At 38.8% G+C, this 26,974-nt stretch overlaps 1 protein-coding gene across 3 annotated transcripts in view; it reads right to left on the bottom strand.

The window, feature by feature from the left end:
- Positions 1 to 26,974, bottom strand: part of TRHDE (thyrotropin releasing hormone degrading enzyme) — a 222,854-nt gene that overhangs the window by 57,563 nt on the left and 138,317 nt on the right. For 2 of the 3 annotated variants that reach the window (XR_012042899.1, XM_072863690.1), the window contains exons 8-10: positions 22,322 to 22,387; positions 19,597 to 19,784; positions 913 to 1,001 (exon numbers count right to left, since the gene is read on the bottom strand). Coding sequence is in view for 2 of the 3 variants with exons in the window: in XM_072863690.1 (XP_072719791.1) it covers positions 913 to 1,001; positions 19,597 to 19,784; positions 22,322 to 22,387 (343 nt within the window). In the remaining variant the exon portion in view is untranslated. The remainder of the gene's footprint in view (positions 1 to 912; positions 1,002 to 19,596; positions 19,785 to 22,321; positions 22,388 to 26,974) is intronic. The other variant, XM_072863704.1, reaches the window with a different exon arrangement.

Below are 26,974 nucleotides of genomic sequence, written 5' to 3'. Positions count from 1 at the left end.
CTTTCCTCTCTCCAGCTGAATTTCTATCAGAGGGAAATCTCTATACCCTTCTAATTTTACAAGAAGGGGTCACTTCTCCCTCTACAGCCCATGTGTCGAGGGGATGCATGGATCCTTCTTTTCCCTTCCATGTAATCATTCTATTTAAGTCCCACATTTCTTCCCTCATTCTCTTCAATTCCAGCCCAAAACTGTCATCTGATGTAGCATGAACTGCTAAGGAAACAGAGAAATATTTCATGAAATTTCTATGGAGGGATTCCTTTTTTAGGTGATAAAAAAACCACTGGTATCTAGCCCTAGCTGTCCTCAGGACAGTAACTATTATGATCATGTAGAAACTGAGGAGGGAGAAAATAAGTAGCAAGCAGAATAATGCACTTTTGAGGTCCAGCATCTGGTTATCTAATAGAGAGAAGAAATACTTTGACAGATCAATAAGGAAACTTTTTAATGACAGAAAACATTTCTTAGCCCTGGTTCAGACTATGCATTGGAGTTAAAAATGCCAGAATTCTAAATACTTTGCATTTACTAAGTCATACTCGTCAGATGCTTTGCTATAAAAATATTACGTTTAACTTTCACCAATCAATAAAGTGAATTGCATTCATCAATGATTTGATATGTGTTGCTAAATATAAAATACTTAGCACTTAGGTACACATTTCTATGTAAAAGCTTTTCATTACACTGTCTAACTCCTGCAATAATTATAAACCTTGCTTGTTGCTCATACTTCATTCCTCCTCCCTCCCTTCCCAACTCTCCTTTTTTTTGTAATTCATTTCAAGTAGCTAAAACTGGGTGCAGAGCAACTAAACAATTATCTAGGATCAATTCCAAAGAAACAGTTGAGGAAAACACAAGTATGCTTTATGAGATTCCACTGGGAGGAAAGTTTATTTTTACCTGATTTGTTAGACACCCATATAATTGCCTCTGATGAGATGTGGCTCGTATTTCCTACTGCAATTGTTAATGGAATCTGCCACAAGTAGCTGCAAGACAAAGGAGGGGGAATCTAAGAACAAAAATACTGAACTGATTCTTCTCACAGCAATCAGGGATCATGTCAAAGAAATCAAAACACAATTTCAGTAGCAGTGTAAAGATGTGGATTCTAACAAGTTACTTTGATTTTGAAATGCATTTGCTATTAGCAATAAAACAATGAAAAAGTCATTCATCTTAAAAAAAAAACTAAATTATATTTTACATTTTTCACACACTATCATCATATGAGGACTTTTCTGCAAGGCTTTGCTAATTTAACAAAATGATTCATAAAAGAGGAAATAATGATTTCCCATAGAAAGAACAACACTTTTTTACATTTACTTAGAAAAAGAGAACCTCCAGGTAAAACATGCTTTGATTTACAGGGACTCCAAAGTTGAAAAATAACATACTCTTCTAGCAACTTCTTAAAAAGCTATGATGGGCTTTCATAGCTGTTGGTTTATAAAAACAAAACAAATGGGATGGATCTCCACTTCTTTGCACCATTTATTATCACTTACGTGTATGCAAACTGGACAAAACATGCTACATTTGGATTTGGAGATATGCTGGTGTAATCAGACCCCAACTTCCTTACAGAGTATCACAAATTGTTTCTCATTTGGAATAAATGTTATAATTTATCTAAGACTTTTATAGAACATCTTTATCTCAATAAACAGAAATTGACTGTATGAAGTCAAGCTTTTGGGGATGGAAAGGATGAATTCCTGAGTGTCTTCAGATGAATTCCTGCATGTCTTCATCATCATCTCTATTCCTGAACTCTCAAAAGTATCATTTCACCAGCCAGTGAAAGAACAGACATTTCCCTCACAGGCCCGCCATGTCATTTTGTACACCAGTCAAGGGGAAGCACTCAGTAATGGCACAGGTGGTCTTTGTCTAGGGAGTATGTGTGCATTTAAGCAAGGCAGCACAGCAAGAGGATGGCCCCAACTCAGGTATACACCGTATGCTACCGCTTTGATACCAAATAAGGATATAATTTTAGATTGATTGCATTAAAATGGTGCAGGGATGAATGTGGGCAAGTTTTTGGTGTCTACATCAGCTTCTCTGCTGCTAGTACACTGCATTGCAAAACTAGCCTATGGTACTAAAAAAAATTAGGTTTGCTCCTTTGCGCTTACCCAGAAGCCTGCTCCACTGAACTACAAACACCACCCAAATGTGCCACAACCGCAGTCGACACGTGCTGGCTTGCAAGGGCTGCCTTGCAAGGGCTGCCTTGCTGGCCTCACTTGGGGGCTGGGAGAGGGAGAGACCCCTGCCCTGCCAGCCCTGCTGCCACGCTCAGCTCCCAGCTCCCCACCCATTCACGAAGAGCCCCCCGCACGCATGGGGGTTTGCAGCACTCAGAACAGAACTGCATGTGCTGGGAAACACTTGTCTGTACAGCAGTGATTCAGCAGGGAGGGGGAGATATTTGGAAAACTATACAGCTGAAAGAGCTTTGAGTGACACTAGAAAGAAAGCATGGCATTTATTGCCATATGGGAGAAGAAAAAAGGTCCCATGTGATTTTGGGTTCTCTGAATGTTGGTATCATGACACACTGGGAAAATTATTAGATCTACTCACGCACTGAAGACATGCTCCACATGAGCACATTCTCTGGCAGACACGTTTTGGATAATTAAGCTGTGGCATTTGAAGATACTACTGCCTTTATCACTCTGCCCACTCCTTGTGCTGGATGTTAGCACCCTCCATAGCACAGCCAGCAGAAAAGGATGTCCACTGGTGCATTAGCTTCTCCAGTTCTCAGTCTGGGGTCTTCACAGAAAGTTACCTTCGTTGTTGGCTTAACTAATATTCTGGACTGTGAACTGGAGTAGTAAGGTGAAAATGTGTATTGTGTCCCACTGCTTCTGCTACAGCAGCAGTAACTTCTGGGTTCAACACGTGAGGGCAGTCAGGAGATGCTACGAAGTGATGCACTGGAGAATGTTCACTACTCTCTTAAATACCTTATACCTTACTAGACACCCACCAGTGTTTTAGAGTCTGTCCAAAATACCTTCTAGGACATATATCATCTTTAAAAACACACTCAGTTCTAAATACTCGGCTCTCCAGAATGAAAAAGATGCTGGCAAACTGTGATCAAGAAAAATGAGGCAAAATTAAGCATAAAGCTTATACATTATTTGAAAGAACAGGAACCTTGGTATATGAAAAAAATGAAAGAACTGCATTTGCATGGTATTTTTATGACTCTTGAGATCAACACCTACTGAAAAAGTTAAACTGCAAAATAAAAGATACTGAGAGCTGCCTATGTAGCTTATTTAAAGACATATATAAACATACACAAATATATGAACATATACATGGACACCTGTTATTTTGAGAAGGAACTTCATAAAAAGATATTCTGTACATTGCAATATCTATACAGAGAAGACTTATATTATTTCATATTATTATTTTATGTTACCTCCAATTAAGGTAAATCCTACTGAAATAAGGACAGACCCTTCTCTGAAAGGTGATCTAGCTGTGGAACAGGAGTCAGGTAAGCTACCCATCCTCAGAAAACACGTGGATTTATAGTTGGGAAGATTAGTACTGGTAGATTTAAGTTTTATCTCCCCAAGATGAGAGACCTACTGATGTTCTCAGCACTCTCCAGAACCTCCAAATCTCATCCTCTCAGTTACTGGTTTACCACGTGAACCACAGATTTCCTTTTAATAGACCTCTCCAGAAATCCATTTTTCCTGCTTGTACTGCTGCTGTTTTCTGGATGTTTATCTGCTTTCCCCTTCCAGTCCTCTTCATTCTCAGTGAAACTCCTGCTGCTGTTGCAGAAGAAACCGTGGCTAACTTTTTTATCTGTATGTGAGGGAGATGTATCTGGCTCACCTTTCAAGAATTTTTGTTAGGATGATTTCTCCTACACACCATCTCTGAGTGATCCGCATGGACTGTGTTCTATGGGTGTGACTAGGAAGAAGCAAACTTTTTTGTACTTTTCTATTGCACTCTTCTACTTTACAGAGAAAAGAGGAAGAGGGCCCACTTGCCTGTTTTCCTCCTCCTTTGTCTGGGAGTAGTGCACATCTTTCATTTATTCTTTATACGTTGGGAGCACGTATGCTCTCTGTATGTATTTGACCAGGGAAAGGAGCATCCTGTTCCACCTGGCCATCTGCTGTCTTCTGTGACAAACCAGTTCCAATGAAAATAAAAATTCAGCCTTGAGGGCCCAGCAACTAGGGCAGCAGGACTTGAAACAACCCATTTGGTCCTCCTACCCTCAAGAATATGTCTGCAGGAATCGGATGCCTGTTCAGATAGCACACTCAGCCCCTGGGTGAAATGCTGCTAACAAACTGTGTGTCCAATCTGCCTGAGATGCTGCTGAGCTTCAGAGGGATCTGCACATTATGTCCCTCTGGATACAAACCTGATCACCTTAACAGGGAGCTAAAGGCAGACCACCTAATTGTGGGGAAACTAAGGGCTATGTCAGGAATTTAAGAAACCAGCTCCGAGGATGAGGAGGAGAGACATCTAAAATTGGAACTGTTCTGTACATAACATTGTTCAGTCATAAATGTCTTAAAGAGATGTAGGAAAGGGGGATCTTGTTGAAAGGTAGTATAAATAAGCCTTTTACTGTTGATTTACAAGTGAAAAACTGTTAATGTGAAATAGTTAAATTTAGGTTGACATGCACAATTAAACAATTAAAGGGAATGCTTTGGTGCCTTTTTTTTTTTTTTTTTTTGGTAGCACCACATCAATGCATAATACCGAAGTGTGTTAGCATCTCCATTCAGCTTAAAGAATAATCAGAGGGACTTGTTTGATAAAGTAATACAATCTTGCATCTGCCAAGGTACATGCAATACTAAATACTAATACTTTTACTACATAAAAAGCTAGCTAATTACGCTCTGATTGGATTATATAGATTTTTTTGTCTTGAGCATTACATAATGACTACATAGCCAGTATTAGTGTAGTTTACCTCACTCAGAAAATGATCATATTTGTGATGAGTATCTGCTTATGCCTTGACTTCCAACAAGTAAGAATTGAGATCCCTTCATGGGCAAATTCTGAGACCATAAAGTATTAAGCAAACATGATGCCTCACACTTCTGCCTCTGATGAACAGTAATGTTGTAGTAACATTGGATTTTCAGTGGAACAATTAGTTGACTTCTTTGTAAAGAGCTATGCAAAGCCAAAAAAGGACAGTAGATTATTTCCTCTGCTGACAAAACAAAGATCTCATGTCATTAAAAAAAAAAGGGCAAGGCTCCTGGAGTTTCAGATTTTGCACACCTTTTCAGCTACTTTTTCACATTAGTTAACATTTTCACTGAGATGTAAACCGATAGGTTTTCAAGATTCATCCTCCCAGTAACCTTAATGTGCCAAGCTTCCACCCACTGCCTCTAGTGAATACCACATTCTTCCAGTGACATTTCTCCTTTCTCCCCGGGTTCAAATCCAAACAAAGAAGTTCAGCTGTTCCTAGTCATTACTCACGGAACAGTGAAGATAACCTGCTCAATATTCAGAAGCTTATTATCCTTGGCTGCATTATAAAGACTATATAAGTAATGTGATTGCTTCATGTAAAGTGACAGAACATCTGTACCTAAAATACCACAGCAGAACTTAGCTAACCTGCTTTTTGAATGGGAGAGGATGTGAACAACCACATCCCTCTCTATATCCTTCTGCTTTTACAGACCTCTGGGTTAAAGACTCCTGATCTATCCTGCTGTTCTTTATACAGAAACTATACTTAATCCTTCTTATTGTCCACCTCTATATTTTTTCTATCTATTATACTCTTTTCCAGATTAGAAAGCCAGACCTGCCCTCCATGCTTTGAAGGCAGGTCTACCACGGATTAAGAGTGGCATAATTCTTTTCTCTTCTACACTCTTTGTACTTTTTATACGCTCCTTTCCTACTAATCCCTACTGTTCTATTTACTTGCTTGCCTGTGTCTGCACACTGAGCTGACGTTTACAGAAAATTACCTACCATAACATCAAGATCTCTTTCCTGAGAGAGCACAGTTTCTTCAGAACCCACCACTGAGCACCTAAGTTAGGACTGTCTTCCCCACATGTATCACCTTTGCATTTATCAACATTAAGCCCCATCAGTCATTTTGTCACCAGGTCAACCAGCATTAAGGGATACTTCTGTAATCTTGGTAATTAACTTTTGGTTTTACCACCCTCACAAAACTCCTATTACCAGAAAACTCTGTCACTTCACTCTTCCATGCCCTTTATCACTTCACTGAATAGGAAAAACTTCAGCACAGGTTTCTCAAGAATTTAATGGGTTAATCCTCCACTGAGAAATTCAACCATTTAATTTCTAATTTTTTGCTTTTATGTCTTAACTGAGATCTTCCCTCTTATCCCAGTACAGATTACCTTCTTTAGGAATCGTTCATGAGCAAGCTGGACCTCCAGAAATACATAAAGAACAGTTAAAATGACAAGAGGCTAGATACATCTAGATATAGAAGACATCTATTAATAGTCTTTGATTATATACTTAGCTAGAAAATCAAAGGAGGAGAACCGTGACAAGGTAGAAGAACAGAACATTGTACAGACTTTAGAAAAAAATTATCATTGTTTAGTACATCTAACAACAGAAGAATAAGGGACAAAATTAAAATGCTATGCACAAAAGCAAATTAAGTGATCTGCCTCTTAGCAGGACATAAAAAGCATAATTATTTTAAAGTGTAGTGGCAACCATGAACTTAAATCATAGAATGGTTTAGGTGGGAAGGGACCTTAGGAGATACAACCCTCTGCTCAAATGTGCTAACAGCACAGGAAAACAGAGTTTCATTGTAGGTAGAACATGAGATCAGAGGAGGATACACAGGCTGTATACATTCAGAGGCATCACACGAAGGTAATGAAGTCAAATGTGGCAAATGATTTGCCATCTGCTTTTTTTCCTAATCCCTCCCAGTGCAAAGCATCTACAGAATTACTTTCAGAAAAGCTGAACACCAAAAGCTGTATGTACCTTCAAACAGCTTACTAGGCTGAGAAATGAAATTGTGAGTTGTCTAAATTATCCCTGGTTGGAAAAACAGAAATAACATATCTTCCATGAGCTGACACCGGTGAAATCTCAGCCATCACTCTTCTATGACTTGGTTTCTCTGGGCTAAATTCAGTTGTGCAAGGTGGTGTCAAATGAACTGCCATGGGGTACTTGAGACATCTGTCAGGGGCTGAAAGATATGGCACAGCACCTACAGATGCTCCCGCCCATGTAGTGGCAGCACAAGGTCAAGCAAGATACCTGAGGGCACCTCCAATGGCACCAGTCACCTGTGCAAGCAATTAAACAAGCCTCTCCATCTACTCAATGTTGACAATGATACCTTCCACAATTCCCAAGGAAACTTTTTCATTTCTAACTCAAAAAGGCAAATTTTCAAACCCAAGCTGCTCATAAGAAAGAGAAGACTTCAGCACAGATTTTCAACTATAATATTTAAAACAGGCACTGCTGAAACATTTTATAACTACTATTTAAATAAAAACTTCCAGTTTGCCAATTCAAAATTAATTTCAGCTTGAAATAATTAAAGGGAGAAGTTAAAATTAGTGAAACTGAAATGTAAGGTACTGAAATTACAGAATTGAAATTAATATTCTGAACCAATTTTTCCCCAATTTTTTGCTTTGATTTTTGTCCTGATTCAGTACAGGGAAATGTTTTGATATGTTGAAAATTTCTGTGGGATGGGAATCCATTTCTTGCTCATCTGTAACACTTACTAATCTTTGTAAAGTATTTTGAGAACATAACAATCTGAGACTTCATATCACTGAAGGATATGATTAAAGCTATTTAACATAGAGATAAAGTGAGGCATAAAAATAATTTAAGAGTAAAAAGGATAAAAAGAAAATCCAAGAGTAAAACTGACTGGTTAAGTCACATGGCTCCTTGTTTTAATCACCAGAACTTAACATCCAAAATGCCAACTCTGTCTCTTCAGTTAAAGATAAAAGTCTGGTACATCCAGAGTGCCTGAAGCTGAGAAACAGGGAGCAAGGACTCCTTGGCATTAGTTTCCCATTCTCAGCTCTCTAGATGGAGAATGCTGAAATTTCATGTACAGAGACATACGCTTGGACGAGCAGCGCTGAGTCTGAGAAGGAGACACCTTCTCAGTGTGGCCCTTGCCAACAGTGACGATTCCTTGATTAGGTTAGGATGCTGACAGGGTCATTTCTTACCAAGGGAATACCTTGCTATGAGCCGTCCACATGAACTCATGTTGCTGGGATTTCAGAGACAAAAGAACACGAAAGCAAAGTAATGAGAAAATGTGACCTTTTGGACAGCAAGTCTTATAGAACAAAATGAAAACTAAGAATTAAAGATTTGTATTTTTACTTCAGTTGCATACTTGGCTGATCTGCAGAGAGATATACAAATAGTGGCCAGTAAAGGAAGCATTTAGCTGCATGGCTGCAAAAGTTTCTAGCTAATAACCTTAAAGCCTATTATAAAATAAAGGGCACAGAAAGTTGATAACGTGAATTAACTAAAGGATAGCGTGATGTTTGGACATTAAATCAGTATACCAGGAAATGAGTAGAGATCTCTCACTTCTTCTCCTTGCCAAGACAACTGCAATTTCTGTTAGCAAGGCAAAAGAAAGCCTTTGTTTCCAGTGAATTTTGAACATTAAGATAGTGGAAGGTTCAAAGATAAACTGCTAACAGAAAACCTGAAAGTGTATTCAACTAATCTATGAAATTACAAGCCTTGTTGCCGTGATACCTGGAAGCATTTATTCCTAGGCTGAGAGCACAAGTAGATGTAAGGAGGTCAGTGGGAAACAAGTGGAAGTTGTTGAACAGCACAACAGCTTTAGAGCTTCCTACTACAGAAAGAGATTATACATGAAGCAAAACTCATCAGTACAAGGGTAAAATTTTGTAAGCCACACTTCCTAGAGAGATTGTATTGGGAAAGATAATTTAAAAGCGTCATGAGATTTTCCCAGGTTATTATATAGTATAGTATCTCATTCAGTAAAGAGTATTTCAGGTTCCAGGGGAAGCTCATGTGAATATCACAGGAAATCACATACTTTTATTAAGTGTGATTCTACAGTGTTAGTTCTGTTTAATGGATAAGGAACTGACAATATATTCATGTTGTGAATATCATTCTCACAAGACTGAAGAACACAAAGATTTCATTAGATTTAATACATGTCAGTAAAGTGATTGTAGGCTGTGCCTAGAGGCACAACGCAACAGAAGAAGACGTTATTCCCGCTCTCACAAGTATTACACCTCCTACGCTGAGCCAGGGTGTCTAGGGATTCCTTGTACCCTGTCAGCACGGAAGATGGCAGATAGGAAGGGAAGATTTCACTAACTTTGTACCAAAGACAAATACAAGATGAAAAATGGATAAAGGAGAACAATTTGAAGTAACTGAGATCAACTGAGCACAGCTTGGAGGTATTCGTTGGTCATCTGCGTATGCCCAGTGTGATCTTAATTCCCATGTTCAGAGTGAGAACGTGAGGTTTAGTGCAAGCAACAATGAGAAACAGGGGAAAAACACTGGTAAAGGTAATTGATTAAGTTGGATTCCCCTACAAGTGGGATGAAAAAGCAGACAACAGCAGACTTTTTAATCAAATAAGAAGTTGTAATTAGCCAGCTTGAATTCAGAAATGACAGCACTTAGGTTTTAGTAACTGGAGAAGGCCTGTGGGTGTCTGAATTGGACAGGACTTTCACAAGTCCTGCAGACAGACAATTTCTGATGGCAGCACTGTATGCAGTGAGGAAATGAAGAGAGCAGGACACGGTAAGTGTGCCACACCACATTAATTGTGCAATGCATATCAAGGGTTTGCTGGTCTTGAGCAAAATGAGGACAGGAAATGGTGCTAAGGTTGGGATCCTGGGCTTCCAGGGGTTCTACCCTCACCCAAGACTAACAGATTGGCCCACAAGAAAAAGGTAAGCTAAGGCAAAAAAAGGGTCAGAGAAGTTAATAACAGTGACTACATGACCAACTAGAAAAGATTGAAAGAAAAAGATTGTGGAAGTGTTTACTCCCAAGATCATTCTGGACTACGCTGGGCAGAGGCATTTCCAGCCACTTTACAAAAGCAACGTAAGAATTTGGACTTTGGTGGACTCTGAATTAAAGACAGTGTTCCAGCATAGTCTTTAGGGAGCTCTATCTGACTGTAATAGAGACTATTTTTTTTCATCCATGAGTCCATACAAAATGGTGTTAGGGTGCCATGTAATACACATGCAGTATTGTCTAAGCAGATAACAAAACTGCAACTGAGGCACACGTTACTCAGAAAATAATGGTCTTCGTGCTACCATCTATATCCAACAGTGTCAAAACCTAACTGAGCTTTTTGTATCAGTTTCTTCTTTCTCACTAATGCCTCACCTATGGAGGAATTCAACTTTTTAGTCAGAGCAACCTACCAACCAAAACAACCCAATGGGGTCAGCTCTTGATAGGTGCTGCCAGGCAGAGAATGGCTTGACCACCTGATGGATCTGAATGGGCTCCACACCTGAGGTGTCAGTTTTTCAAGAGTATTGCAAGTTTTTAATAGAAGTGAACTTAATAGATGCCTCATAAATGAACAGAAATCAATTTGTAGAGCAGTCTTGCCTTTTAACTACTAAGATTTATCTACTTTGTCTGAGGTTTTCAAAGGCTCTGATTACATGTGTAGTTGGATCCACCTAATACATATTCCAGAGGGAAGCAAAACTTGGGGATTTGGAAGGTATTTGGAATTGTAGGCCTATTATAATTTTGAATGCAAATTATACTTAGCTGCATACATGGAGGAAACTATGGATAAACTTTATAGTTTGGAGAAATATTTAGAATTGCGTGAGAGGGTGACTAGGAAGCTAATATTCTAGTCTTGAAAGATGCTAGCACTTTTGAGATGACTTGCTTCTGATGGTAAGCCTCTTTATTTGCAGTTCTGCCTCAATACAGCTGTTAATTTTATATATTTGTCTATTACGTATGCTTTCATTTAGAAACTCATGTTTAAAAAGGCAATCATATTGGTATATTCTAAAATAAGGGTTGATAGTTGCTTATAACAGCAACTATTCTAGGACAGATCATGGATCATTTGGGTCTTTTCTGTATAAGGATATAAATACAAAGGTATGGAGGGAAAAATACTTTAAATGGCAATACGATATTGCTGGAATGTATTTTAGAGGCATGTCTTTTAATACAATCATTGTACTATAATTCACTGTAACACTATAATTCATCTGTAGTCAGAGCAGTGATTAACATGCTTAACAGCAATGCATTACAGATGCAGATTTTGTGGTTTTCCTTTACTCTGCCATAGTCCTAGCTCTCCTGGATTTTACAAGAATCTTTGGAATACTTTTCAGCAATGAGTAAGTCCTACAGCTGAAATAGGGAAAACAATTTACATTCTTCAGGAATCTTATGCCAAATATAATGCTCTTACCAATGCAATGAAACCACAAAGTCCCAGACATAAGAAAAGGCTTCAGTGCTGTAACAGCAGCACCAGCATGAAAGAGCCCATGTGTGGCTCTGCACGGTGGGACTGCTTTAAGACGACAGCATGCATATTCTGTTAGAAAACAGCTGTATGATTTCAGCCATCCCATATAAACCCCCACTCTCCTTTGGTCTGATTGCTTTTTTAAGGGTGGATGCAAGGTAATTTAAATGAGTTAATTTGAATTAAATTATCCAATTTGAAAATTAAAAAAAAATTGCATTGTCTGATAATAATATAATATTATCTGATTATAATTATCTGATTACTAAATCTTCTACAAAGTTCTATGTAATTTTAGCTCAACATTTCATACCAAAATAAATTATAAATCAGGTGGTTATAAATATTATGGGGCGTTCTAAAATTGACTCATTTCAGCATCAGTGCTAGCAGAGTACCTTACTAAATTTAGAAAAATATTGTGGGCAAAGAACAAATACTACAAATTCTTTGTCAGTACATGCTTTCTCCTCCCTGCCCAACATTCTCTTTTTCCACTAAAACACAAAAGGCTTCATTTTCAAAAGTGACAAGCAATTTTGGGTGCTGAGTCAGAGATGGATAGAAAGAAGCTGGGTTTAAACATTGTTAAGTGTCTATTCTAACAGCTGCCTCTTTACCCTCCAATAAAGGCTCTTAATCTCCCAGCATCCTTTGTGCCATCTTGCACCAGCGCAAAATGTCCTTGCAGAATTGCACACATGGTGCTGATCATGGAACCTCCATCTCTGTGTTGTCCTTTACCCATGAGCATAGTCCCTTGACTACAGAGTGCAGACCTGAGATTTCTCTGAATGGAGTGGAAGGATGTGTTATGGGCTGAGGAGAGACCACCCCTAGCAGGAAGAAGAGTAGCATTTTAGCTATGCCTACAATCCTCCAATATGTTCTCAGAGACTTAGTGCCAAGCACTTTTCAGTGTATTCCAATGTTCAGTTCTGATTTTTCCTCAGAATATTGTGAATTTAAGCAAGATTAAAATATAATTCCTATGATAGTTTCTCTTTCCTCAGTAAACATCCCTAAGAGTCCCCCACCATAAAATCTGAGATTCTACTAGTGAGCGTGAAGGCTCACATACAGAGATAAGGAAAAAAAATCCATTATCAGCAACTTAAGAAGGCAAAAGGAAGAAGAGGTAAAAAAAGAAGCACGTTAGTAATTTCATCCTCTGATCTACAATGGGGAATCCACATCTCTGACTTTTACGAAGCCAACAAAATACAACATTTAACCACCTTCATCCCTCCCATTACCCTTGTCTCTGCCAAATGCTGTTTGCGCTTTCCCCAATCTGCTCTCTAATTCACTAAAGCCCCCACCTTAACCACCGTCTCAATTTCCCCGGTTCTCCGTACTTCCCTATTCCAGCTACACAAGTTTAATGCTCCCAACCCCCACTCATGTCTGCACCCTGCCACACAGCATTCCCTTTCCCTCCCACTGCGTGTTAGGCAGCTCCCCATCAGCACTGCTGCCCTGATTCTCCTCTTTGCCTCCCCACTTCACTCTGAATTAAAACATAGTGCTGCCCTCAAGTACATGCTCCTTCCCTCACAATGGGATTTATTTAATTAATGTGAGTTAATTAACTAGTTTGGGTATCTAGCAATTCCTGAGAGTTAGTATTAGCAAATAAGATGAGGAAAGTGACACAGTCTGCAGTGATAATAAAATACAGCAGCAGTTTTTACCTGTCAGCCTAACTTCTGTCAGGATACGAGTGCTGCTACCGCACAGGAAGCAATGACACAACACACCAATTTTGTCTTCTTTAGCATTCTGCAAATTCTGCAAACACTGAAGGTTGCCCATATCCTGTACACCAGAGAATCCTGGAAGTTTGCCTAGTGAAAAGTGTTTCTCACAACCAGAAGCTGTGAAATGGGTTTGGAAATAAAGTGTTAAATTACAATTGGCATTTCTGAGATCTTTGCTAGCAGCAAAATCTTGCTGAAGAGACATAAGCACAGAAATGTGCAGGAACAAATTTTAAGAACACTTCCTATTCTGGCTTAATAATAATGCAACAATCAGAAGAGCCTCTAAAAAATAAAAAGGCAAGACAAAAGACTGTGGCTTCTACAGCAAAAAAATCCTATTGCAGCAGGCAGCGTGCGGCACAAGTATTGGGCTGGCAAACACCAACATCCAACAGGAAAGGCACTCCTCCCACACGCACCCCAGGCAGGCAGGCTTCCTCCAGGTCACTCGTAGAAGCAGCTCTTCTGCCTGCTCGTTCCAAGGAGCCGCAGTCTGCACGGCACTGTCCTCTTTCAGGCTGCTGAGGTTAAGGACTGTCCCTATGCACACTGAAGGACAAAATCTATTGGTGTCATAGAGCTGTCCTCTACTAAACACCAGTGTACATGTAAAGAGAAGGAGCTCCCCACACTTTCTCACCCTTCTGCAAGAACAAGTATTTTCAAGTCCCTGCTTGAACAGCAAAAAAAATGGTTAAATCAATAGCTGTCTGTGTTCACACACAGTTCTGTGCTCCACTAAGGATTCTTGATTTTTTTAATCTCGTTCCTGATAATTCCATTTCCTCAGTGCCTAATACCAGTACCTTCCTCTCCTGGAGCCCATTCCCTTCATCGTTATTATAGCTGATACAGAGGCACTCCGGTCAGTCAAGATGAACCAGGGTACCACATCTACTCCCTAGGTAGCAACACAAAAGTTGTTTCTAGTAGAAACACTGATATAAGCGTAATATTTCAGTTATAGTAAACACGAAAGACATAACAAGAAAACACTCAAAGGACATGAGAAAATGGAAGATTAGAGGATGTTTCCCAGAGACAAGGATCCAAATGAGTACTTCTTTTTCTATTTATATTTTGTTAGCCCTTTTTCCTCAGCTTATGGAAAAATATTTGTCCATATTATGGTCCTTTTTATTACATAATTAATACTACATATGCTATATTATTCTGCAATTGCTCTAAGAAGATCTCATAGATACTTATCAGCATTCCCCTTGTGCTGCTAACGTATCAGCCCCTCAGCTGATAAGCGGACAGAGTAAGTTCCCCATCACTGCTCAAGTGATAATGCCATACAAATAAGTAAGAATACACATGGCAATATCCGAACACAGCTATGCTTTTGCTATTCAAATAATTATCAGTAAAGGGACAAGCACAGCCCTTTTTCTGCAAAGCCTGAATAAATGAGCTTTGTGTAGGAAATTCAGAAGAGACTTGAAGGGAAATAAATTCTACAGTTGATCATTCATCTTGGAGTGGAGTGACTGCTGAGCAGCTCTGCTGCCTGTTGTAAAACCTTTCAGTTGTCATAATTACTACGTGGTGTTAGACCCATGAGTCTGTACAGCTCTAGTTTTGCTGGTCATGTCCCTGGCTTGAACCGTTCAACTTAATTTTCCCTAGTCCAGCCACACAGAGAAAGGCACCAAGGATTACCACACTACAGCATGTATGAATACCTTGTCCATATCCCAATTTGTACCTCTTCCTTTTTTCTCTTTCCTCACAGCTAGCTGTGTTCAACACCTAGCAAGACATTTTCCTTTAGGATATTATCATGAACAAGCAAAGATTAGCTATGGAAACTGTGTGCATGATAAGAACACTATACAAGTGAATATTACCTCAGCAACATGAACTTAATAACTTTGATAACATTGGAGAGGTTACTTTTCCACTTTTGAAGAGACAAGCTCTGTATATTTTTAAAAGGCAAAACTTATACCCATAACCAGAAAGCTTTGGTCTGCTCTTTAACACAGTATATAAAAGGTTTATGGATTTAATCAAAACTGATTAGTTTATTGTCTAGACCACAGATTATTTTTCACAAGATTTCTTGTCAAATCTGTGAGCCATTCTTGTAATGATGGATGAGACTGATGCCTTAAAATCATCATTTTCTCTGTCAGCAGGGAAACCCACTGAACCCTGTCAGATGGAGTATCACCTCCTCCCCTGTAGCCTTATAATGTAAGGGCATAATCCTTTCTCACAGGGGTATACAGGAGTTCAGGATTGAACCTACACAGAACTAAAGGATTGTTATTCAGAGGAAAAATATGAATTATACAGTTATTACAGGAGTTGTAAAATTTTGCTTGGATAAGCTGAAATTGCTACTGAAACATTGTACCAACCACAGGCTTTGACATTCAAATCAAAGCTGGTGATTTTGGCCCTTCTGAGGAATGGCGTTCCTAGAAACAGTGTCTGTCATTGTTAGTTTTATTCTCTCATAAAATGAGAACTATGGATCATGTAATGGCGTAAGTGTCAAGTGAAATCTATGTTCAGTTTGCAAAGAAGTGAAATTGTATACCTTCTATAATTTCAGGCCAAATGTTAGAGCTTAGCATGACATACAGTCAATTCTATGCACACAAATAAATCACAGTGTATATATGTATGGCCCTTGAAACACATTTTTCTGCAGTTATAGAGACAAGAAGTCCAAATGTACATGAGATGGGAAAATCAACTATACGTAATCATTCTCTTCTGCAGTAGAATTAAAGACGCTTATAGTAATGGACTAGGCAGAACTAGGAGTAAACCACTGCCAAAGGTATCAACAATTTTCACTTTTACTGTTTATCACTTAGAAAAATCTGCTTGCCGCTTCTATATTCCTCTATATGATTTCAGAGAGAAAAATTAAATATGCTGCTTCACATTTCATTTTTAACAGTTAATTGCTGCATAAATACATAGCATAAAGAAAAGCACAGACATTTTATAAAACTAGAATGGTTCTGAAATATTCAGTTGCCTCTTTATTTACAATTCTTATGCAGCAGATACATCTGAAAGACCTACTCTGAAGTGACTTTTTCTAAAGCAAGGCAAAGTTAAATTTGCCTACAGAGGGTCTGAAGCAGAAGTTTAAACTCCTCATCACTTTGAAGGCAATAGAACTGACATTTATTGCTGTGCCATGGCGAACTACAGCCCCACCTCTGGGTAACTAAAGACTATATGGCAGATGGATGCTTTAAGAGCCTTCCCCGGAGCCTTCCAGTGCATATCGTGTTGTCTGTTTAGATGATAAAACTCCTGGAAAGGTGTGGACCTGTACGTTTTTCTGTGTTTTGTGCAGCTCTACTCTTTATGGTGTCTAAAATGAGGATCACGATTAATCCATAGATAAACTACTCTAAGGAAGCCAATGTTGCCTGCCCTGCAAGGGCACGGCCTCAAATGTGGCATAAATACCATTTGCTCCCCGTTATTTACAGTGCCTATTATGGTTCCCCAGGGAGCCATGCGCCCAATGCCTAATTCATGGGTCACGCAGGGCAGATGAGCACCGACTTTATTGGACCGTGAATTAGACCACTGATAGGTAACACCCCCAAAGCCTGCAGGCTGACGTTATATATGTATGTATACATACCTCTGTGCCTCCCACAACATCTACCTGTGCTATCAGGCCCTGCTGAACATCAGTAAACCCTTGCCAACTTCCTGACCAAAGCCACTTGCAGAATCAGCCAGAACACTGCATTTTGCAATAGTGCTGCACGTCCATCAACATGCTATTTCCATTCCAGTTATTACCCCCTTTGTGTACTTACATAAAAACTGGCCCCTTTGTATCATGTCACACAAACTTCAGTTCTCGTAATGTTAAAAACCAAGGTAATGTATCATGAATTATCAAATGACGTCACATTAATGTGATTTTCCCTGTCTACTGCTTTCACAATAATTGAAGCAATAGTGACTTTTCCAATAAAAAAAAACCCACAAAATAAACCTGAAAAATATCTAGGTCATTGCTGACAGAAAGAGTAAATTTATTTTCAGAATGCCAATCTTGTTTTTCTACTTAATTTGATGGTATGAAAGGACATGTAATGACACAAAGCCATTGTGCATACCAAGCCACATGTGCCTGTGGGCAGTGCCCCACTGAATTGCATGGTCATTGTTATAACACTCTAGACACCAATTTATAACTAAGTCATAGGACTTTAATATAAATTGGTGGATGATTTTTGAAAGGTGAATGGCATAGGCAAGTTTCACCTTTTGCTAAACGTATATGGTTCCTGTTCTTTGGTATTTATACTTATGTAACATGACTTTCACATAACTTTAACTGGGAAGTGGCAAACCAGCTCCATCATCTAACTGGCTGGAGTAAACATCCCACCTGTAATGCCTTCCTTGGGCAAGGGGCTTCCTTCCCATTTGTGGTTAAAAGGACATGAAGGCACAGAGAAAAACAAATCCAAAGGGGGAAGAGAATGGTAAAGAGACTTGCCACAGGATACATATAATATGTATTGTACTGCCTGTTAGGACAGTAAATTCCTGGCAGGGCCCATGCTGATACCTTTTTTGGTGCTGTTTATAGCACTAAATCTTACTTCCCATGTTTAGAAATTATAATTGTGATAAAATACGTAGACAAAACCTCCTAAGAAATTCCACGTAACTTGCCCTGTTGGTGCATAACACTACCCTTCCATGTGTCTCAAGATAGAGTTTGAATTCTGAATTAATGTCACACGAAAATAAAACTGTCTTGTTCTCACCCCTGATGTTCCACCTTACAAAACATTTATGCACCCAGTAGTCTTTACTCAGTAGCAGTTATTACAATCAATACTGAGTACCTAGCAAATCTATTTAAGAAAGTATCTACAATACTTAAAAGGCTTAACATCTCCATTTTAATCAATGAAAAAACTAATAATCTCTGTTTTTCTGAGTAGTAAAATCCACTCACATTACATTATGCATATATACACTTGCACAAAAGAAATTTTCAAGTGAATAAGGGAGAATCACTCTCACGCTGCACTGAATGATGAACACATCCAACAGTCCACATTTGCTTGTTTTGTCTCTTTTTCACAAAGGAACTGATTTCAGCCCAGAACTTAACCAGATGCTTAATACCCTGCTAGGTTGTTCCAATACAGCCAGAAAAACAACAATTTACTCTGTGTCATGTTTGAGTTCCATAATATTCATGTTCTAAAAAAGGATAATGAACTTCTAAACGTTTCCCAATAAACACAACTATATTTTTAGGCCTTCCTCAACAGGAATATTCTATAAGCTCCAGACACGTCAAGCAAAATTTGGTATTTAATTTTACCTTTTAATGATTTAAATGTACTGTACAAGCACAGAGTACTCAAGGTTGAGAGTATGCCCTCTTTCCCACTGAGCATGAAGAGGTGAACACAGAAGCTTCTAAGGCTAAATTTTAATTCTCTAGCACCTGCTCTGTGTCCTTGGCCTTAAAATATGATGCCAAAACTGCTTTAAACAGTAAGATGAGGATTCCCCAGCATCAGCCAGGAATGTCAGCTTGTCTCTGGGATGAAGGAAGTGTGTGGAGTCAGCTGGGAGCAGGAAGGAAAAATAAGTGGAAAAAGGGTAGGGGCAGAGATGCGTAAGTGCCTGCTGATTTCAGCTGGTTTAACAGTCCTCCTAGGACCAGTTCAGCTGGCTTCAAAATTGGAACAGCTGGAACCCCCTGCCTTGTAGAGAGGTCCAGTTCAGCTCTTGACTGCTTCCCAAGTCAAGCGAGGTATATATCTGACACACGGTTACATCTGCCTACTTGATGTATGACCATGGAGAAGTCCACTCTAAAGAATTACTTAAAAAGAAGTATCAGACCTTCCAACCACATTCCAAATTACTTCATGGAGTGTGACAAAATCAAAAGAAAAGGAGAGGAAACAGTTGTGTGATGTAAGATGTAGTCACAAAGAGAACTGTCAGGATGCAAATGGACACATTAAAAGTTTTATCGTGTCGTTCTATTACTGTAATGATTTTTTTCCAATTCTTTTAACTAGCCTCATCTTTACTACAGTTCAAATGGAAGGGCCACCACATGCTATTGATACCAAGCAAAGCTCAGAGATTTCTAAAGAGCCATCTTCATAAAAGTACACACATGAAGCACTCACTTAAACAACTACAGCCTCTTGAATGATATTCATTGAGAAATGTAATTACCTGTTGTCTCCAAAGGCAGGATCCTTGGGTTTAGCATCACTATCATAAACAAAACGCGCTTGGGAGATCACTATGACATTGTCCGTAGTTTCATTTCCCAAGATAGTGATAACAGGATAACCCATCTGTAGTGTCCACTGATCCATTACTTCTTGGATATTTACAGATTTTCCAACTCTTTTTAAAGCCTTCAAGAAAAAAGAAAAGTTTCAATATGTTGAAGCAATACCATCATCCAACATACAAAACTTTTTTTTTGTCCCAGAGACCATACTTAGTTTTAGAGGTTTAAATAACCATCACACATGCACACACACACATTTACACACAAAACACATACACTACATAATTTAATCAACAGTCTCTGTATATCTTAAAAAGAAACATTGAGCAATCTTGCCAGAGAGGAGAGTGACAGTCAGAAACTCATGTTTCCCACATCATTCATGCACTTTTGCTGTAACAGAAGAAACAACGTGCTTTACAGAGTTTTAACAAGAGCCACAGAAATACTGGGTGGGTGTCTCCAAAAGATATTCTTGACCAGCTAAGGTTAAAAAAGACCCAGTGTTAGTTGATCTAGGGTACCTACAATAAGGCATATTCAAAGGGCCTGGTTTCTAAAAGTACAGAGCATCTCTGTTCTGAAAATCAAATGACTAGTTATTTGAAAATACTGTCCCTCATGTCCAAAGTGAGGCCATGTATACAAAGATATCCCCAGCTCCTTCATAAACTGCACCTGTCATAACACACGGAGGATTAATGTGTTCATATTTGATACCGTGTCAATAAAAATGCTGTTTTACAAGTGGATTTTCATCTAAAACAAAAAGACATACTATGGCATCATGGGAGATGAGACTAGGCATGAGGAGAATGACAGGCATCATTTGTTCTTCAGCAATGGAAATGTCCCCAGCTGCCAAGCAGTCCTAGATCACAGACTGAGCAACCTCTGATGAATACAAGCAGAACCCAGCAAGAAGTCTTCAGAACTGAAGCTGCAATTGCAGTGCATTAGGAACAAAGCGGCTGGCAACAAATGTGCTTCCAGGTGAGGCAAACGGAATTATTAGCCTTAACAACAGATTTGAGCCATAGTGGCTCAGTGTAGCCACTCAACAGTATAGCCGTAGTGGTTGTGGACCAGAATACGGTCTCATTTTTGTTCTATTTTATTAGCTGTGGGTTCTGCTGTTCTTTTAAGATTACGTTCATTCCTCTGACCTCCCATCACCCAGAACTGTCCTAAAGGCTTTAACAGAGGAAGACACCAGTTGAGAAGCAAGAAAGACTTTCGCAGCAGCATTCAACTTCAGATTAAGACACAGATTTAAGAGCCTGACTGTAACACTCAACTCTCATTAACAGTCAGTATAGCCATAGGACTCAGTTCAGTTGCCCACACATAGGTGGCTAATGTCATTTGACCTTCACTTGCCACTCCAGAAGGGTACAGATTTACCCACAGATCTTGCGTGAAATCAGTTAGACCCACCTGAACGTCTCGAACACCCTACTGCACCTAATCTGGCACTAGTTGCCTATATTTGAACAACTATCTTAAGTCCCTAGTCAACAGTCAGTGGTTTGAGCTCATTTTAAAATAATCGTGTAGTGGCTAGTCAACTGAATTGCTCTCTATGCTCTGCTGACTGTATTGACTAGATTTCTGGGACTCCAGTTGTTCCTATTCACCAAGTGTTAAATGAGATGTCCTAAAATATCCAACACATCCTTGCAGAGCTGGTGGACCTACAGCAGACATACTTATCTCATGTAGCAGCTGGAAGCCAGACAGGATAAATTAAGGTAAACTTTGTTAGATGTCTGTGAACAAGCAACTCAATCCAGCCCTCACTGACAACAACTGGAGCTTGGACACCTAACTTATATGTATATACCTGCTTGTCTAGATAAACGCAGATGTCTTGACCCCCAGCTGAATCCCAGTTTTGGTGTCAATAGTTACCACTAGATTACCATGTTTACACATGGCTTGAGTTGGTACTTGGTGCCCAAACTCCCTGACTGTACTCTACATTGGCTTGCACTCTGTCTTCATTCTGGAGTGCCCAGACTAGATCTGTAGGAGAGAAATTCAGGCATGCTTGGCTCACTTTATGAAAATTAAACTCTGCCCTTATAGGTCCCTGGGCTTAGGGTCCCTTATAGGTCCCTTATAGAGCTCTAGAAACTCAAGCCGAGCTTAGGCATAGCAATCAAAGGGAGCATCCACATAGCAACTATAAGTCTCTACAGCATACCAAATGTTACAGTAAATAGTTATCTGTTTACACCAAACTTTAAAGCTTTAATAGTTTTGTCCTTCACACAAATCGTAACACCATACAAAATCACAAACACGCCTGATGTAAATGCCAAAGCTCAGCACCTTCATGTGTTTTCCAGCTTATGGGCCTCAGCGTCCTGTCACTAAAGTCAATGATAGCAGATTCCATGAAGTATCTTTTACTGCACATCAGTGACATAGCACAAGCAAGAAAATATATTCTAACATAACAAAGAATAGAAATGCTGCAAAAAACTTATTTTAATGTTGCCAGTAGGTTAACTCAAATGGAATGTCTTTGCATCAATTTTTATATTTGCTCTGGGGTCTGAAGATCTCAATATGCACTATTCACTCCTAACCTCACCAAGAAAAATACCATGGTAAATTCCTGCTTCTCCCTCAGTGCAATAGATTAAAGCATTTTACCTTTGACAATGTGTTCCAGAGATCATTTCTGGCTGCATTGCCATACTTGTGAATGGTTAAATAGTCCTACAGAAATAAAATAAAAATACAAATCAGTATTACTATACACAAGCCAAACAACCAGAGCTGTGAATCACTGCTATTAGAAGTTAAATCACATCAATGTTTGCATTTGTCAGAAGTCTAGAAATATACAATATGTTCATCCTAAGGGAGTAAATAAATGGCTTCTTAAGCTAGTTTACAATGCAAAAATTGTTGCTAAAAATTTCATTTACAGCATACATTGCTCTCCCTTTTCTATGTAAGTCACTCTATAAGCTAAATATTTTGAATATACATTTAAAACACTTTTCTAATCTCAGAAGGGGTTCCTAGGTAATTCTCAGCAATGAAAGGAGAAGCTGCTGGAACACAGTTCCAGCTGCTATTTTAGCAGGTCATTCTGCGTCTAGTGTCAAAAATTTGCTCATTCGGATGACAGCTAGATTTGTTATAAAAGATTTAACTGAGCAATAGCCTACCTGAACTACAAACTCTTATCTAGGGAGATCCTGGTGCTTCAATGTCAAAATACATCATACTGGCAACTGGGGCTGTAACAGGTTATCACAAAGGCTCTCCACAACAGGGAGGGGTGGAAGAGGGGTGACGGGAACCCAACACCGTGCTTGTGCACAGGTACATACATGTGTGTTTTCACAACATACGTAACTCAAGGTCTGGGGGGTTATAAAACTGAACACTTTTACTTATTCAGCTGCAGTTTCAATGACTGAGCGTCCATTCTTCTCCCATAGAAACCAGAAAGCTAATTCCTGATAAGCTACCATCACATTAAATTAACTTCACAAATTAATAGTTTAAGCATACGACCAGGTTAGGTCTGGGCCTTTCAGGCACAAAATGCTTCCAATTTTTAACGACATCTGGAGAGACAACACTGGTAGTTTCCACCATCCTATATCCCTAGACAACAGCTCATTCAATTACAGAAGAGAAATTCAGCAATGATTATTTGAATAACATACATTTCAAGCATTTTGATTGGAAGAATTAAGTGAAAAAACACATCAGAGGTTGTAAATCAATGGGTTCTCCTGCATTTGAATTTCTACCATCTTCACTTTACACAATGGTAGGATACAAACCCTAATTTACAGCACAATGATAAAAACTGGGACAAATTTGCTGACTCTGTTATCTGTGCTTTGTGTGAAGTAAGATACTTTGGGAATAATTAGTATTTGGAAAGCAAATTTTCTGATACACAAATTGTAGCACCTGTGACAGATTTAGCTTTTGTCAGCCAACTCATAGTACAACAAGCAGCAACTCCCATTTAATCACAGCCTAGGAAGGCTAAATGAGAACACTGACTCCGTAAATGCAGTGCCTAGTCTTAACAATGTCATGAGAATAACTTGGAAAAAAGACAATATTATATAGGCTGCGCCTATAGCACACTGTGCTTCCATTTTGTTTAAAAATACAGAATCATCTGAGGCACAGTGAAATATTCAATAGCTTTCAAAGCTAAAGAAGTTGAATTGCAAATTAAAAAGCTAAAATAGGAATAAACAAAAGTGGGACAAGGTAAATAAATAACAACAAATATACATGTACATTCTAAGTGGTACTAGAAAATGCTACATGTATTGGTCCTTCTGAGAGTTGTTTTCAGAATTGTTACACAGCAAAATGAAATGGGTGGAACACTTGTGGATTTACTTCATCCAGGCAATAATCCTGTTTACCAATCTACCATTAGACATTAAATTCGGCTTTTACATTTTGCATTCAGAAAGACTGCAAAGACATGAAATGCTTCTGCCCTTTTCTTTTGTTTTTTCTCCCAATACGCAGGTTGGGAGGTTTAGATATGGCTCATCACTCAATTAAAAAATTATTACCCTCCAATCTAACATGTTTATCATACAGTGGAAACCAAAAGGAATCCTAACATTTACAATGAAATAAGAAAATACAATGATAAACACAACATACGAGTACAGTCCTGGTACCATACAACTTGATCATCCATTTTTCCATTATTTCATGAAAGCTGCATTGAGACCACATACATAGCATCAAACTAGGAGTATTACTGAATGCATACTACACAAAAAGCAATCCTAAGTGGCAGTGTGCATCAAAATACGCTTCCGATAGTAAATCTACATTGCAATCCAAAATCTGAGTGCATTTTCTACAGGCACAAGAGCATAAAGCTACTGAACCAGGTCCCATCAAACATCCTCATATATCTGTATCCTGTTTGCAACAATAACCAGTACCAGACACCTAGAAGGGGTATAAAACAGGACAAGCATACAGTGACACTTCCCCAGTATGCTTTCCCAGCATCCAGCACTTCATGGCACAAGGAATCCTGAGCAGTTTAGTATCTTTGTATTTCATAGTTATCTTCTGTGAATTTGGCCAGTTACTTTCGGAACCCATATAAATGTGTAGCATTTGCAACACCTTATAAAAAAGCATGTCCCACTTCAGTGATCTGTTGTGTGAAGATTCTGTTTCAAACATCTGCCAGTCTGCTGGTGTCACCTGTTGCTCCCTAGTTCTAGCACTAGAAGAGACAGTGAACTACTGTTCCCTACTTCACTCTCCCCAAGTCACTCATACTTTTAACAGATCCCTATCATGTGTCCTCATACCAGAGCTTGCTTTTAAACTGAGGACACCACCAGACCCAAACACTCCCCACTATGCTGTAAAGTTACATTTTGTTACCACCATCCAAACTGATGACTTCAAAGCTAGCTAGGGTTATCATGACGCAGCCTGAACTTTCATTACCAAATTAGCAGCCTCTCTTGAAGTATCTTTCATAGACAGGCACTCAACTTAAAAAGGAAGAAAAAAGGCTTATACAGATCAGCATCAAATACATCCCAGGAAGTATTAAAAGAGGAGCCAAAGATTGATACATACCCTGCTTGTCTGTTCTAAGGATGGAACAAGCAGGAATAGAATCCATTTTTCCTCCTGGGGACCCATATCTAAGTCTTAAGTAGCTTGCAGAGGGACAGAAGACATGTTCTTATTGACTGTAATTCTCCAGGGCAGGGGTATTAGCCACCCCTTCGCCTTTACATTGAATAGAAAAGAACCAAAGCAAACAGAAGAGAGATGCAAGCCACAGAACAGAAACAGAGGATGACACTGAAAACACAGCTGTCTGAATCTAAGCTGCACTCAGCACAGCTCCAAAGGAGGTAAAGTGACTTAAAACCACTTTCTCACAAATACATATGCCCAGAACCATCCGGCTGTAAGGCTGCTTCCCTTCATAAACTCTCAAGTCTATCACATCAAAAGCTGTTCCATCAACTGGAGTATGCTGGAGCATGAAGATATGCTTCAGCCACCTTCCTAACTTTCAGCTATAATCCTATGGTATGTGTGAGGAGAAAAGATGGCATGAAAACCTCTTTAACAACCCAAGACTCAACAGCACTCTTCTACAACTCCCCCTTTCTCCTTCACTGTAATGCTGCCTCTCAACTTTTTCTTTGTCATGGGGAAAGTAGAAAGAGAGTTCACAGACCCTAGTGCAGTGTCACTCGACATGAAAATTAATCAAACACACACATAAAAATGATAATTTGGTTTTACATTTCAGCAAGCATCCTCTTGTAATATTCTTCTTAACATCTTGGCATTAAAACATGAAGCCAGTCTTTGCCAAAAAGAATAACGGAATATGATCCCTTCACCTCTATCAATAAAAAAAATTTAATCAGACAATGTGGTTTTTTGACATGTGTTTTAGTAATTTTTAACAATAATAATTTAAAAAAATTCCAAAATCTGTCATGCCATGAAAACAGTCCAATTACTGCAAAACCAAAACCTAAGATCTTGCAAAAAATCCCAACAGATTTAGACTATGATATAATGTTTTGTCAAATAGTAATCTTAATCCCCCCCAAAAAAATTAAAAGGCTCAATGCTTTTGAAATTATTTTATTACTTGAATACTGAAGCAGATAGCTTGAACAGTAGTAGAAATAGGAGTACAGTTAAAAGTGCTAAAGGATTTTGAAAGATGTTTTTAGTTATGCTATATTGATTAAGCTTGCAGGCCTTTTATTGTATTAGACTTTTTTAAGAAAAGGAGATTATTTAAAAGGAAAAGTCTTTTATCCCTTTGCAATCTTAGTTCTCTCAGTACTGCTAGGGATTGAGCCTCTCGGTTTCAAAAAAATGAACTACCCCACCATTCAAACATGATAACACTCACAAACTAATAAAATGTAGTGACTGATAAATGCAAAGAGGTTAAACAAGTGTAAAGGGGAGATAAGTCTCCAAACACGTATCTTACTTTTAGGGGAGACTTCAGATCTATAACCAGGAACTGAAACATCAATTCTAGGACCAAACTCCTTTCTTAGTTTATCGGTATGAAGTCGATTGGTTGGCTGAAGGAACAGCTCCCAGCTTATGAGTGGTGCTGAGATCTGAAACAGATTAACATTGAATAACTTTTTCTCCTAAAGATAACTGGGAAATTCCACTATATAAGATGAGTGAGGGACAAGTAGCAAAATATTTTGGCATCAAATTCTTGTGGCTACGTTCCTCTGAATGCCCTCATTTCTCAGGGCTCAGGAAACAGCAGTCTTG

The sequence above is a fragment of the Ciconia boyciana genome, chromosome 1 (genome assembly GCF_034638445.1).
Source record: "Ciconia boyciana chromosome 1, ASM3463844v1, whole genome shotgun sequence".
Classification (NCBI taxonomy): Eukaryota; Metazoa; Chordata; class Aves; order Ciconiiformes; family Ciconiidae; genus Ciconia; species Ciconia boyciana.
Note: the sequence above shows the minus strand (reverse complement) of the source record. Positions and strands in the feature narration are given on the sequence as shown.